The 13192-nt window shown below is 36.4% G+C and overlaps 1 protein-coding gene across 1 annotated transcript in view; it reads right to left on the bottom strand.

Moving 5' to 3' along the window:
* calm1b (calmodulin 1b) overlaps positions 1-13192 on the bottom strand; it is a 28830-nt gene that overhangs the window by 15532 nt on the left and 106 nt on the right. The window contains exon 2 of the mRNA XM_036582451.1: positions 546-576. Coding sequence (XP_036438344.1) covers positions 546-576 — 31 coding nt within the window. The remainder of the gene's footprint in view (positions 1-545; positions 577-13192) is intronic.

The following is a 13192-nucleotide window of genomic DNA, read 5'->3' as shown; positions in this document are numbered from 1 at the left end:
TTTGCCATATGGTTCACTTCTACATGCCTCTATTTTCAATACATGCCTATATTTTCTTTTTAAATTTAATACAAAGTTTTTCATTACAAATTCCATTATCAGCATACCAATCTGAGTGAAATGTAGAATCTTTTAGATTTTAACCTGAATTTCAGAATTTCTTAATATTTGGTGGTGTGTAAAAGCCTCTGATTTGCAGATCAAACCCACCTGAGAGTTGTCTGAACACAAGCTTCACTGGAAGACACTAAAAAAACAAACATCTGAGCTTTTTGTTAAAAGGTCTCAACATGATCAGTTTCACTAATACGCTAAATTTGAATGTTGACCTAGAAATGGGCAGAATCTTGAATATTTCTTCTTCATTTTAATTCTCATAACTTTTCTTTGTTTTAACAATACTTTTAATTTAATAAATCTATATTTTATTCTCAGGATTATATGAACACAGTTCCAGATGTTCAGTGTGGTCTCAGACCTGTGGACTCCCCTGTAAATATTATCTACATTTATAATAATTACTACTAAATCAGAAAATGTCTTACCGGCAATCTGCTCCTCTGTTAGCTGATCAGCCTACATTGCAAAAGAGAGCAGAAAAAAGTCACTCATCAGCAATGAAATGCTAAAAACCACACCGACAGCCGTATGCAAAAGTTTGGGCACCCTGGTCAAATTACATGTTTTGTTGACACATCCCTTACACTGAGCACACTTAGGTTTGACATTTATCTGCAAATTTTAGCACAATTTCTATTTAACTGATTTATTTTAACTGAGTTTAACATATTGGAAACAACTGGAAAAAACTCTGTAGGCACTGAGTTAACTTACTTTTTACTTAGAAAAAAACAAAAATATTGTATGTAAAAATCTGTGGTAAACAGATAGAAAAATAGTCTCACATCACAAATGCGTGCAGCAGAATAAGGGAGAGTCATGATTAAAGGGTTTTTTTGCATCATGAAAGTGTTCTTCAGATTTACAGAGAATGTGTTTAGAACCTTTTTGAAAAGGGTTCTATATAGCACCAAAAAGGGTTCATGGCTACTATTACAACGTTAAGCAATTAGCTAATCTGGCCACTTTAGGCTTGTATTTATAGTTAGTACAAACTTGCATACAGTGAACAAAAAAGACAATTAAAACATTAATAGCAATCATTTCTATGACATTTTTTTGGTTGTGACAGCCCTCCTTAAACCTTCAGGGCTAGAAAAGAGAAAAATATAATAAAAATATAAATGAAAAAAGAAACAAAAAGATATATTCTACAGTTTTCTTTGCAATAGCGTTCTTTGGTTCTGTCAGGGTGTGCACAACCATTCCTATTTAAAGTTATAAAGTTTGTGGACTTGGACCAGCAGCGAGCAACAAGCTGAGCTAAAATTTTCCCAACTTTATGCCAATGAAATACGATGCAGTGAAAGCGTCAATATAAATAATTGTCTCATGCAAATTCCTCAGACCAATCGTAAGCCACTCTCTGAACTTTTGGTTCCTACCATCATTTCGTTCCTATTTACCAACAGCATTACAGAAAAACTAAATAGAATCTTGTAAATGTAAAACTGCAGTTCATATTTTACACAAAACACTGATTCACACATAGGCCTTTTGTCGGCTATACACCTTTTGGAGAAATTCACAGTTTAATGTCACTCATGTTAATCATGCAGATTGGAATAGTTTTCAATGTTGATCTCTGCTGAATAAGAACCTGAATAAAAACAACTTCCCCAACAGTAGATTACAGTCATATGTACATATGTAGTAGTTTTAGTAAGGGAAATATATCCAGGATGCAGTAAGGCCTTTTAATATATCCAGGATGCAGTAAGGCCTTTTAATATATCCAGGATGCAGTAAGGCCTTTTAATATATCCAGGATGCAGTAAGGCCTTTTAAGCCTCAGATTTATGATTATTTTACTGCAAGGGCTAAAAACAACACAAAAATAACGAAAGTACAGAAAGACTCGTGTGTTTTGTGCAGTAGCCGTGCCCTGTTTACGTTACCGATGCATTTTAGAGCAACTGGCCGCCACTTTGACAGGGTTGCCAGATTGCTTCTGTAGTTTCTAGACAATGTTCTAAACCCACCAAAATGCATAAAAAAACCCCTAAAAAGTGCATATCACATATGATCTAAGGTAATTTTAACCACAACATGAAATAATACAGCACTTAACCAACATGACACCAACTATAAGCTTGTGAGTTTGTTATTCACTGAGGACAATCCTATGAAAATGAATGAAAATGAAAATGAAACTTTTTATGGCATTTTTAGCATCCATGTCAAACAACTATGAAACGTGTGTACAAATAATAATAATCTATTCTGTTTGACCTGAATACACATCCATTACATTAATGATAAACTCGGTATAATAAACACTAATGTTGATTCCGATGGGCGGGGCGACGGCTTCCTCTCAACAACAATGCCTAAAATGTACATCAATCAAAGTTTTAATATCTGATTGGGTATGTGGGCCTCTTCAAATTTCAGCTGTATTATTAAATAAAGCAGTTTATTAATTTGATACACTTTTTTTTTAAAAACCCACAAAAATAATGACAAACCTGCCTAAATTTTCTCGACCCGCCAAAGAACCTTCTCCCCCACCAAACCCAACGTAAATCTACCCAATCTGGCAACACTACACTTCAGGTTGCTGGGGCCTAATATTGTCTCAACATTTTTTCACACTTTTTTAACCGCTGTAATAATCTCCTGCTAGATGTGTGTGTGTAGCTCAACTGTGGGCAACACAAGTGGTTTCTTGCCTCATATCAACAATCAGATCTGTGCATTATGCTGAAAATGATGCAACTGATTCTGCTGGGGTGAGCTTACCCAAAAGGCAGCACAAACATGTTTAATCTTCATTATAATTTAAATGATCTTTTCAGTGCAGTACTTTGGAAGCTAGGCCCAGAACAATTTTGATTAAATTGAATTAGTTATCCTCTAACATTCTTTGATTTTTTATTTATTTCACTGTTTTTTTTAAATACATTGTCCAGGTTGGATATGTGTTACGTGATTGAGTTAAATCTGTAGTAGATCTTTCATAAACAGCAACCATCAAGAGGTTTTTATCCATGCAATCAATAATACTGTATCAGGAATGTGTAGTGTGCTCTTCTGTGCTGCTGTAAGAAGGATTTCTGTACTGACAGATGTGAAGATGTTCTTGTTATAGAGCATCATAAGTTGTGATATTTTGTGTGCAGTGATTGTGTTTGATCCAGGAACAAAATAATAGAAACACAAAGCAATATCCAGACAGAGCACAGTGATGAGAACAGAACTTGACTATGATCAAAAAGCCACATTTTCTACAGTTTCTCTTACTAAGGGTGTTCCACAGGGCTCAGTTTTAGGTGCACTGCTGTTTACCATTTACATGCTGCCGTTCCCATGACGAATGGTTCGCAATCCCCAGCGCCACCCCATCTCCTCCTTGTTCCTCAGTAATACATAAGTCCTACTACAGATATGAGGGGGGCTACAGGCAGAAGCTGCCCAGAACTCCAGCCCAAGTTCTCAGAGTTCTCCCCCCTCCCTCAATCAGTCTTCTCTCATACTACCACCACCATGTTGAAGGCATGGTCTGAACTCACAAAATAAATAAAAATGATTATGAAGTCTACAACAATCCAACGTTATCTGTTAACACAGAATGTCTGCTGAAATGCAACTGGATTTAATAAGCTAACATAATTAATCTTAAAGCCAGCTGCCCTTTACACTGCGTCAGAATTTCACGACAATAGAAATGATCCAAAATGACTTAGAATAAAATCTAGTCACATTAATTTACACTGAATGTTGAATGTTTTTTCCTCCTTCTAAAGTTAATATTTTGGAGATATGAGGTTTTGTTCCGACGGCAACTATTTGCTTTAAAATTGTGATTTTGTGAATCAGACTAACCACCAAGTTCTCAATCTGTCACCAAAAGATGGAATACAGGTAAGGCTGACATAAACATTCAGCTCATTGACATACTGAAACAAAAACTCTCATTGGAACATAAACCTTCGTTCACTCTTCATAATTAAGTATATAAAGTGTCCTAAACCACTTTTGGTACCCTTAAGAGCCAAGAATGTCGTTAATGCGATGCGAGTTTTATCAGAACCGTACATCAATTTTGAAACGTTTGTTTCAAGTGTTTGGAGAAACTGACTAAGAAAACACCTGCAAGTATCTTAAAAAAGGCTTCCAAAAACATCTTGAGGGGAAAAAACAGAAGAGCAAAAAGTGGCACATTAACCAGATCACTTCCTTCCTTTCTTCTGGTGGTTTTCTGATGCTGGTGTTTCTTCCTCTAGAGGGTTTTTTCGTTGGCTAAACATAGGTACTTATTATTTTTACAGTGTTTTATTTGCTGTTATAAAAGGCACGTTTCATACTAACGTCAGATTTAATGAGTGTCGACACACACCAACATTATTATTTAATTGGCTTTGTCAGAAGTTAAAACACGTCACATGATAAATACATGATAAACTGATATCGCTTATGTCATTAAGAACGCCTCGCTGCCATTTTGGGAGGTGAGCTGAAACTCTAAAAGAGCTCATCTCTCACCGTGGCTGTAGCTACAACCCTGCAGGTGGATGAAACAGACCAGAATGCTCGATTAATGAACTGTATCCGTATAACCTGCGAATCAGTTCAGATAATTCCAATGTGTGAGGTTTTACAAAAATTAATAACACTGGGCCCCAAAACCACCAAATCTCTTAAATAATAAACACAATTAAGCTTCTTATTTCCAACTTCTTATTCAAATTTTCTGTCCCATGTTAAATGCTACAGCAGTACATTCAGGTGCCTCGTACACAGAATGGAAATTAGGGCTGCATGATACTGACATAAAATGCGATGTTCAATAAAGCTGTCAGGTGTCATGATGACAACATGAGAAGTGATAAATTACTATTAAAATAATGCATCTGTGTAATGTGCAAATACAAAGACATTAAATACTAAAGTCTGCTTACATCAGAACTGAGAGCATGTTTATGTGCACTGAAGGGCTGAGAAACAGTGAGCATTAATTTGTTGCTTAAACTTAAACTTTGGTCAAATAAACAGAGAAGGAATCTGTGGGCACCTTATGATCCGACTCAGTTTTGAATCAGCATGACAAGATGCGATCATATTAAAATGATTCTCCTTTTGTTTTTGTTTCTAACGGCAGCTGATTTTAAATATTTAATGAAAAACACACATTAAATGATACTGAGAAACAACATTGAAAAAAAAAAACTATAAATAGCTCCCCCTGCTGGACAAACTCCCAGACGGCCACACAGGAGCAGTGCGTTCTAAAGCCCTGACACAAGCTTTACAACATAATAACATTAACTAATACAAACACTCAATATGTGTTTCAGAGGTGACAATTCCTAATGTTCCACACTGATTTTCAGACTTTGGGACACATTACTTCAAAACAATGGGATCTAACTACTCACCATGTGGCCATGAGGGACAGGGATGCAGCCTCACTTCCTGCTCTAAAATGCGAGGGCCTGGCCAAAATAAGGCTCTGCCTACAGACTAAAACTTTGTGTTGCAGTGGTGACACAAAAAAGCGAGATGGCATTTTTTGAATAAAGGTTTTTTATTTAAAAATTAAACTCTTAAATGATAAATCTACATTTTTTCGACTTTACTTTAAAAGTAATCAACAAAAAAGACTAAAAAAAAACGTATTTTCCCAAGTTTAAATTTAGGGCTTAGGATTTGGGACAAACTCCTCCTAATAGAAAGTACTCCATAAATATTAATTTTGTATATATTTAACTTATTACTGTCTCTGTTATTGCCTTGGGTCTAAAAAGACAAGAACATAATCCTTGTAATTATCTAAGATCTGAATACTTGTTTTTTTTACTTGTTTTTGTTTTCTGTGGTAGCGCAGTCTGAACTCATTTGGTAGAATGTTTCATATAAAATTCTGATTATGACATCTGACAAATCGATTCAAAATCTTTTAACAAAGTATTGTGATGCATCTATGAATCATTTATGTTTCCCATTCCTAATAAATACTTATTCAGGCTGGATATTATAACTTTGGCTTTATTAAAAGTTTGATTTTGTTGAACAAATAATAAGTAAATGTAAGAATGCAACACAGATCATTCTGTCAATTTATATTACAGATAACAAGATAACAAAGCACTCAGGTTACTTTCTATTTCCAATTAAAACAACTTTTTTAGGTCAGTTACAAACCTTTTCATGTGAGGTTTTGAACTGTGAATTGTACAGTGTTTATTGTTTTATGAAAATGTTCTGAGTGGAATTTTAAATAAACAGCATTATGCAAAAGTTTTGGCACCCCTGGTCAAATTCCATGTTGTTGATGTTCTAAGTGAAAATAAGTTACACGTCCTCTACAGAGACACGTTTCTGTACATTTTAATGCGCAATTACTGTTTACTTGCCGAATTTAACATATTATACATTAAATTCAGCACATAAAGAAACTTGACATATGCAAAACGAAGCTATATTTACGTTATTCCCTGTTGAAGATGTGCTCACTTATTTTCACTCATGGAATCAATAAGGGGTGTTCAAACTTTTGCATACGGCTGTAGTGAACAACAGTCAGTTAAAGCAGCTCATCAGCAGGCTTATTCTACTTTGCCTAGTCCAACAACACATTTTGAATGTTCTGTGTTTTTACTGGTTAAAATATGGAAATATTTTCTGATTTGCACATTTGTGGGTGTTTAAATAGCAAAAACAGTTCAAACGTCCTTTTACAGTGTAAAGCTTTTGGCCTTTAGAGGCTCTTTAGTGTCTGATCTCCTCTTTCGCACCCACGCAGAGTGGTTCAGAGCCGTTGTACCACAGTTATGGGCAGCTTGTCAGGGACATCCTGGCACCGAAAGGACATAAAGAGACAGGGAGAGACAGGCAGAGAGGAAAACCAGAGTATGACTTTATTTTAACAGCCCCCTACACATGTATCTGAAAAGCTAAGACCAGGTTAAAAGGCAATTACACCACATTCTCAGAATGTCTGCATAATTAAATGGTTAAGATGTCATTCAGAGTGGTTTGGTGTGAAGTGCTCTGTTCTAGAGAAACTTACTGAGTCAGAATTGTTCACAGTGGTGGTGACAGGAACCAGACGTCCACTTCTAAAAGCTCCCTCACATGAAGTTATTATACAAAATGGTTATGAATTCACTGCCTGATGTCTGAGACACTGTATTATGATAGTTTAGAAAAGATTTTGGCCTTAAACTCCATTCATGGCGGAGGGATACATGCAATGGCGCCGTGATGCAAAATAGTCCCGAAAGAAAACATATTATTTCCGATTTTTCACTATTTTCCCATCATCAACATTCCATATAAAACTCAGAAGACTCGTCTATGTTCACTGGTGGTTTTGGATAGTAAATAAAATGTCTATATCTGTGTTGTAGTCATGGCGACCCCTGGTTCCCATCACCACCACTGTAAAGAAATCTGAACCATTTCACACCAAACCACTCTGAATCACTCTGTTTACATCTCAAACACAGAATTATGCAGAAATTTGGAAAATCATAATGAAACATAAAATTAAAAAATTGAACAAGCTCTTTTTTTGTGACTCTGCCTTTAAGACTGATATATGTAAATGATGTAAAAGTAGAACAGTTTCTGGTAAAATATCTCTCAATGTTTGACTTTTTACAAGGCTGAGGTCAGCTTCTCATTCTCCAGCTTCTTGCTCGAAATGGTGCCACAGTTACATTCTGGCACCTCGGGCACTATTTAAGGTAGAACAGGAACATCCGAACAAGAAACTGACTTCATCTTTGTGACTTTTTAGTGTTTGACAGTTTCTCGCTGCAGATTAAATGTATCAGGAAACCAGCTGGAGTGATTATAAATGCAAAAAAGTTCATTCATCTCCAAATTATTGATGTTCATCTTAAATCTTTCTTTTAACTCTGCCATATTGTTAGCTACTAGCTAGGCGTTGCTGTCTTTGTTGCTATGGTGATCAAAAGTCTGAGCGCCAATCTTCAGGGTTAAAGAGTGAATTAGCAGTTCTACATTAACTCCAGCATTTAAGACCATACATGTTAAACTGTATTAGAATGACCAGCAGAGCTTTATTTTACTGCAAAGAAGGATTATTTTATTTTTACCTACAAATCTAATTCAGCTGTGGAGCCGCAACAGGGCAGTAAAACAGCCGCATGCAGCTTCAGAGTCACGTTACTGACTCCGATATAAATGATTGCAACCTGTTCATCCTGAACAACTACACAACTTTCAGATCATCAGTATGAAGCTGTAAATATGAAAGAAGAGATGTTAGATGAGTCCACGATGATGATCAGAGCTGGAGAAGATACTAAAATGACTGAGAAAGCTGTAGAACATCAAAAATGAAGTTCTAATGAAATGAACATACTGAATTCATCATGTTTCAAAAGTGGAGATTAAATCTTACTTTTACAACTTACTTTAACAAAAATTGAAAGTAAGTATCATTTGGTGACTCCTTGTTAAGAGAAATCTTAAAATACTGAATAACATTTGAAAATACCTTTTTAGCAAACAGCTTGCAATTTAAAACCACATATACTGTATATATTACTGTACATTTATGTTTTTATGGTAGTGTACAGAATTTAAGACAGATTATTGTTGTGTTGACTTATTTTTACAGGTTTAATGGACATGTTTAAGGGCAGCTTATGTTCTATTGAGAAAAATGCTAGCTGTTGAGCTATACCGATACATTATCAATACTTGCTTTTGAGCTAATCAATATGTTGAATCTTGATTAAGACTCATCAGGTTCTCTGATCCTCTATCAAAATAAACCCCCTCTAAAACTGATAAGCTCTACAGAATATAAAGCCCAGTCAACTGAAAGGGGTTGTGTCCATATCAGAGGCCCCACCCATCCCCACCCACTTTACTCTGATAGGCTGCACCCAGGTGACTAGTTTTGATCACTGACTGGGGTGGAAATACATACATACTGTTCTACAGTGACATGCACTGTAGGTCTCGACAATGTAACAGTATTTATTGTTATTGTGATAAATGTTACAATGTGCTTTTCTGAGTATACTGAGTACATCGTCAGTACTTCTACAACTGACTGCCTGTTTCATTACAAACACAGCATCATCAGTCCTGTTTAACTGTATTCAGTGCAGCACAGTGAGTGAAACATTAAATAAAAATCTTTTTGCTCCAAATTTTATGTGGCATTACTCTCTCATTAGTCTTTTTTGCCTGATCTAACATTTCAGATAATAGAAAAAATAAGCATCATGTCATATCGTGTATTGTGAAAACTTTCTGAAGTATTGTGACATTACATTTTTGCCATATCACCCACCTCTAACACAGTGAGCACATTTACATGCACTCAGTACTCTGATCATAATCAGATTTTTGCAGTTATCTGATTATTCAAATTGTCAAGTAAATAGCACACTCTGATTTCTTAGATCGGAGTAAGGTCTAGAAATCTGATTAAGAAATCTGATGAAGAGAGCTGGATTTTAGCTTAATAGTCAGATTTCTCAGTGCATGTAAACTGTTACTCTTATTTCTTTCAGATTTTTCAGTCTGCGCATGTGCGGAAACAAACGACCATGCCGGAAATAAGTAGGCAGTGTTGTCATGAGAAGCAGCAAAACAATTTTGGAGAAACGCCGAAACCAAAAATGCTTGACGAAATGAAGGATTTAAAAATCTTCATCTTCCACATGATGTATGCTCATATTTTCAGGTAAAGTGACTCGATGTCTTTAAAAAAAGCCATGAAGATTGAGTTTTACTTTACGTTTATGTAACATCTTCTTCTGTGAGTTTATTGGCTGGTTGTAAAACAGAAATCAGATTACTGCCTGACTCACGTAAACCCAGAGTTCCCCCATTATCTGATTACTCAAATGCATGTAAACGCGTTGATCGGATTACTGACAAAATCTGATTTTCTGCAGTTATCGGATTATTAAGTGCATATAAACACACTTACATTCTTACATTCCTTTACTGTCTTTCCACTGTAAACTAGTGTAAATGACCGAAAGTACAAAAGTGCACCTGGGAGCAGCCTATCAGAGTAAAGTGGGCGGGGCTTTTGCATCTGGGTGCATCCTAACTAGTTCGGTGCTGTTTACAGCTAGTTTTATACGATTTTGCACAAGAAGCTGAATTTGGGTGGTATATAATTAGAGCTCTGTCCAATTAAGACGTTTAATTTAAGGCTGGGCAATATGATATTTATCGTTAGTATGATCATGTGTCACAATGTGCTTTTCTGAGCATCATTTTCTGATTTCATTACAAAGACAGCACAGTAAGCGACATTTAATTGGATTTACTGTAATTAAGCATGAAATGCTAAATAAAAATGAGTAGTTTTTTATACGTGGCAGCATTTTTGCCTGTTTCAACTTAGTAAACCTTATAAAAGCTAAGTATTGTCATAGATATAGAGTATAGTGAAACTGTCTTTTGTAAGTACCATGATATTTTGACCATATCACCCATCCCTAATTTTAACGCGAATTATCCTAAATCAAATCCAATCCATCTCTGAATAGAAAATAGCATCAAACCTGAAAATATGTGTATCAATACACCTTCACCCACCTGTTATTGGTCAGGATGTTTGCAGTGTACAATAACTGCAACTGGATAGAGGTCTACTTTGCAGCAGAGGCCAATATCGCAATAGCGAATAACAAACGATACACTGTACGGTCCTACTTTGGGGTCATTCAAAATTCACTCACATCCCATTTTGATCTCAGAAACATGCTGATTCATCTCAATACACTGCAACATCACGCAGATCTGAACACCTCGCTGCGCACGAATAGCCCATTTTCTCTGAGGGTGAGTGAGAAAGCTTATGAGCTGAGCAAAACCAGCAGCGGCTCACTGCACAGGCGATCAATACCAATCAGTAATAAATAATCATCAATCCAAATCTGTCCCTACAGCTAAAAACAGAGCAAAGAAAACAAGCAGCATTGAATTTGTACACGTAAAAAGACTCAAATATTCCCACATGAATAAAACACTTTAACTAGTTAATATATTTGATAATAATTGTCTGTTTTGGAAATAAACATCAACATACCTTATTTACATGGTTACTGAACACAGCTGACAATGTATTTTCCCTCAGCCTGACTGTAAACACTGAAACTCAAAACGTCCGTGTTTACACAAAGTCAGAATTGTTCATAGTGGTAGTGAACGGAACCAGATGTCCACTCTAAAAGCTTCCTCACAGAAAGTTATTACATTTTTTATAACAGGCTTGAGAAGGTTTTGGTCTAAGCTCATAGTGGAGGGGTACATGTGCTCAGATTTTCCACTATTTTCCCATCATCAACATTCCATATAAAACTCAGAAGACTCGTGTAGGTTCACTGGTGGTTTTGGATAGTAAATAAAATGTCTATATTTGTGTTGTAGTCATGGCAACCCCTGGTTCCCATCACCACCACTGTAAAGAAATCTGAACCATTTCACATAAAAACACTCTGAATCACTGTTTACATCTCAACAACCACTGAATTGTACTGAAATTGTGGAAAATGGGTGGAGTTCCCCTTCATACAGAACTTGCTGGGGTTTATATGGTTTTGAGCCTGAAAAGCTGCTCCTGTGAACACGTACTAATGTAGGTCAGCCCATACACCGTAATCCACAAGAGACCCGATACATAACTGCAAGCATTTGTTGCGCGGAGCTATTACATCAGTCTGCCGGCGTGTTGCCTACAGAACAGCTGGCCTCTGCCAGATGCTGCTCCCTCAGGGATAAAACGTGCCACACAGAGATGCTCTAATAAATAACATGTATGAATGGTTGACTTTTCGCAGGATGCTGTTCTGAGGCCACAGGGATTGAATAAAGGACGCATGTGCGGGCTATGGGCTTCCTGACAAAAGAAATTTAAACAGGTTTTGATGAAAATCAAGTACTGCTCATGTTTTCTGGAACATCAGGGACCGAGAAGAGATGGGTATGGGATATTTGGCTGAGGCTGGCACACTTGTGACACAAAATAATTATGTTAATTCGTTTGAATCGCCTCAAAATAAATAAAGTAAATAAGCTTTATTTCTCACACCCATCACCACCCCTATGCAGAGCACGTAATATACACTACAGCACTTTAAAACCTGAAATTGATGTTAAATTAGATTTTAAATGCATTTATTAACCCAGCTGTGAGCAAATTCATCAGGCCTGCAAGCGAAGCCCTCTCTGATGATGCACCATGACACACATCCTCAACACCCCTGCCTCAAAAAAGAGCAGAGCTGCGTCGCTCTGCAGTCTGTCCTGCCTGCAGAATGGTTTAATATAAATTTTGAACCACACACATAAAAAAGAAGGTTCTTCAAGGATTCTTTAGTAAAGGGAATGGTTCTATTTTAACCATGAGTTCTATATAGAAGCTAAAATGGTTCTCTGCATAGTGAAATGGCTCTTCAGATTGATGTAGAATGTGTTGTATGTGGTTCTATACAGCACCGAAAATGGTTCTGCTGTTGTATAGCTACAAGCCTGACAAGAGCAGAACCATATTGGTGCTATACAGAACCATTTTCAAAAAGGTTCTCTACAGAATCATATACAACACATTCTCCATCAATCTGAAGAACCATTTCACCATGCAGAGAACCCTTTCAGCATGCAAATGGTTCTATATGGAACTCATGGCTTTAAATAGAACCACTGCATTTACTATATAGGTTCTATATAAAATCACACACACCATATTCTCCATCACGCTACAGAACCATTTCACCATGCCGAGGACCCTTTGAGCATGCAAATTGTTCTATATGGAACTCATGGTTCTGCATAGAACCACTGCCTTTACTAAAGAACCGTGTCTTTTAAACCCAAATAATCCTAAATAAGCTGTATCCAACCCTGCGGACCCCATGACAGTGTGCTCTACAACCCCAGTCCACCAATATTATCTGATGCTCCAGATGTTTCTCCTGTTACAGCAGCTCCAACACGTTGAATGTATTTTAAATAATTATTTCGAAATCTGTTACATGGATATGCATAGATTTTAAAGGCTTCTGGGCCCTTCCATAAATAAACGTTTTAAATCATGCCAAACTGATAAAAAACGCAACAAAAATTG

Source organism: Colossoma macropomum, unplaced genomic scaffold (genome assembly GCF_904425465.1).
Source record: "Colossoma macropomum unplaced genomic scaffold, Colossoma_macropomum, whole genome shotgun sequence".
In the NCBI taxonomy this organism is placed as follows: domain Eukaryota; kingdom Metazoa; phylum Chordata; class Actinopteri; order Characiformes; family Serrasalmidae; genus Colossoma; species Colossoma macropomum.
The sequence above is the reverse complement of the archived record's forward strand: the minus strand, read 5'-3'. Positions and strand labels throughout refer to the sequence as shown.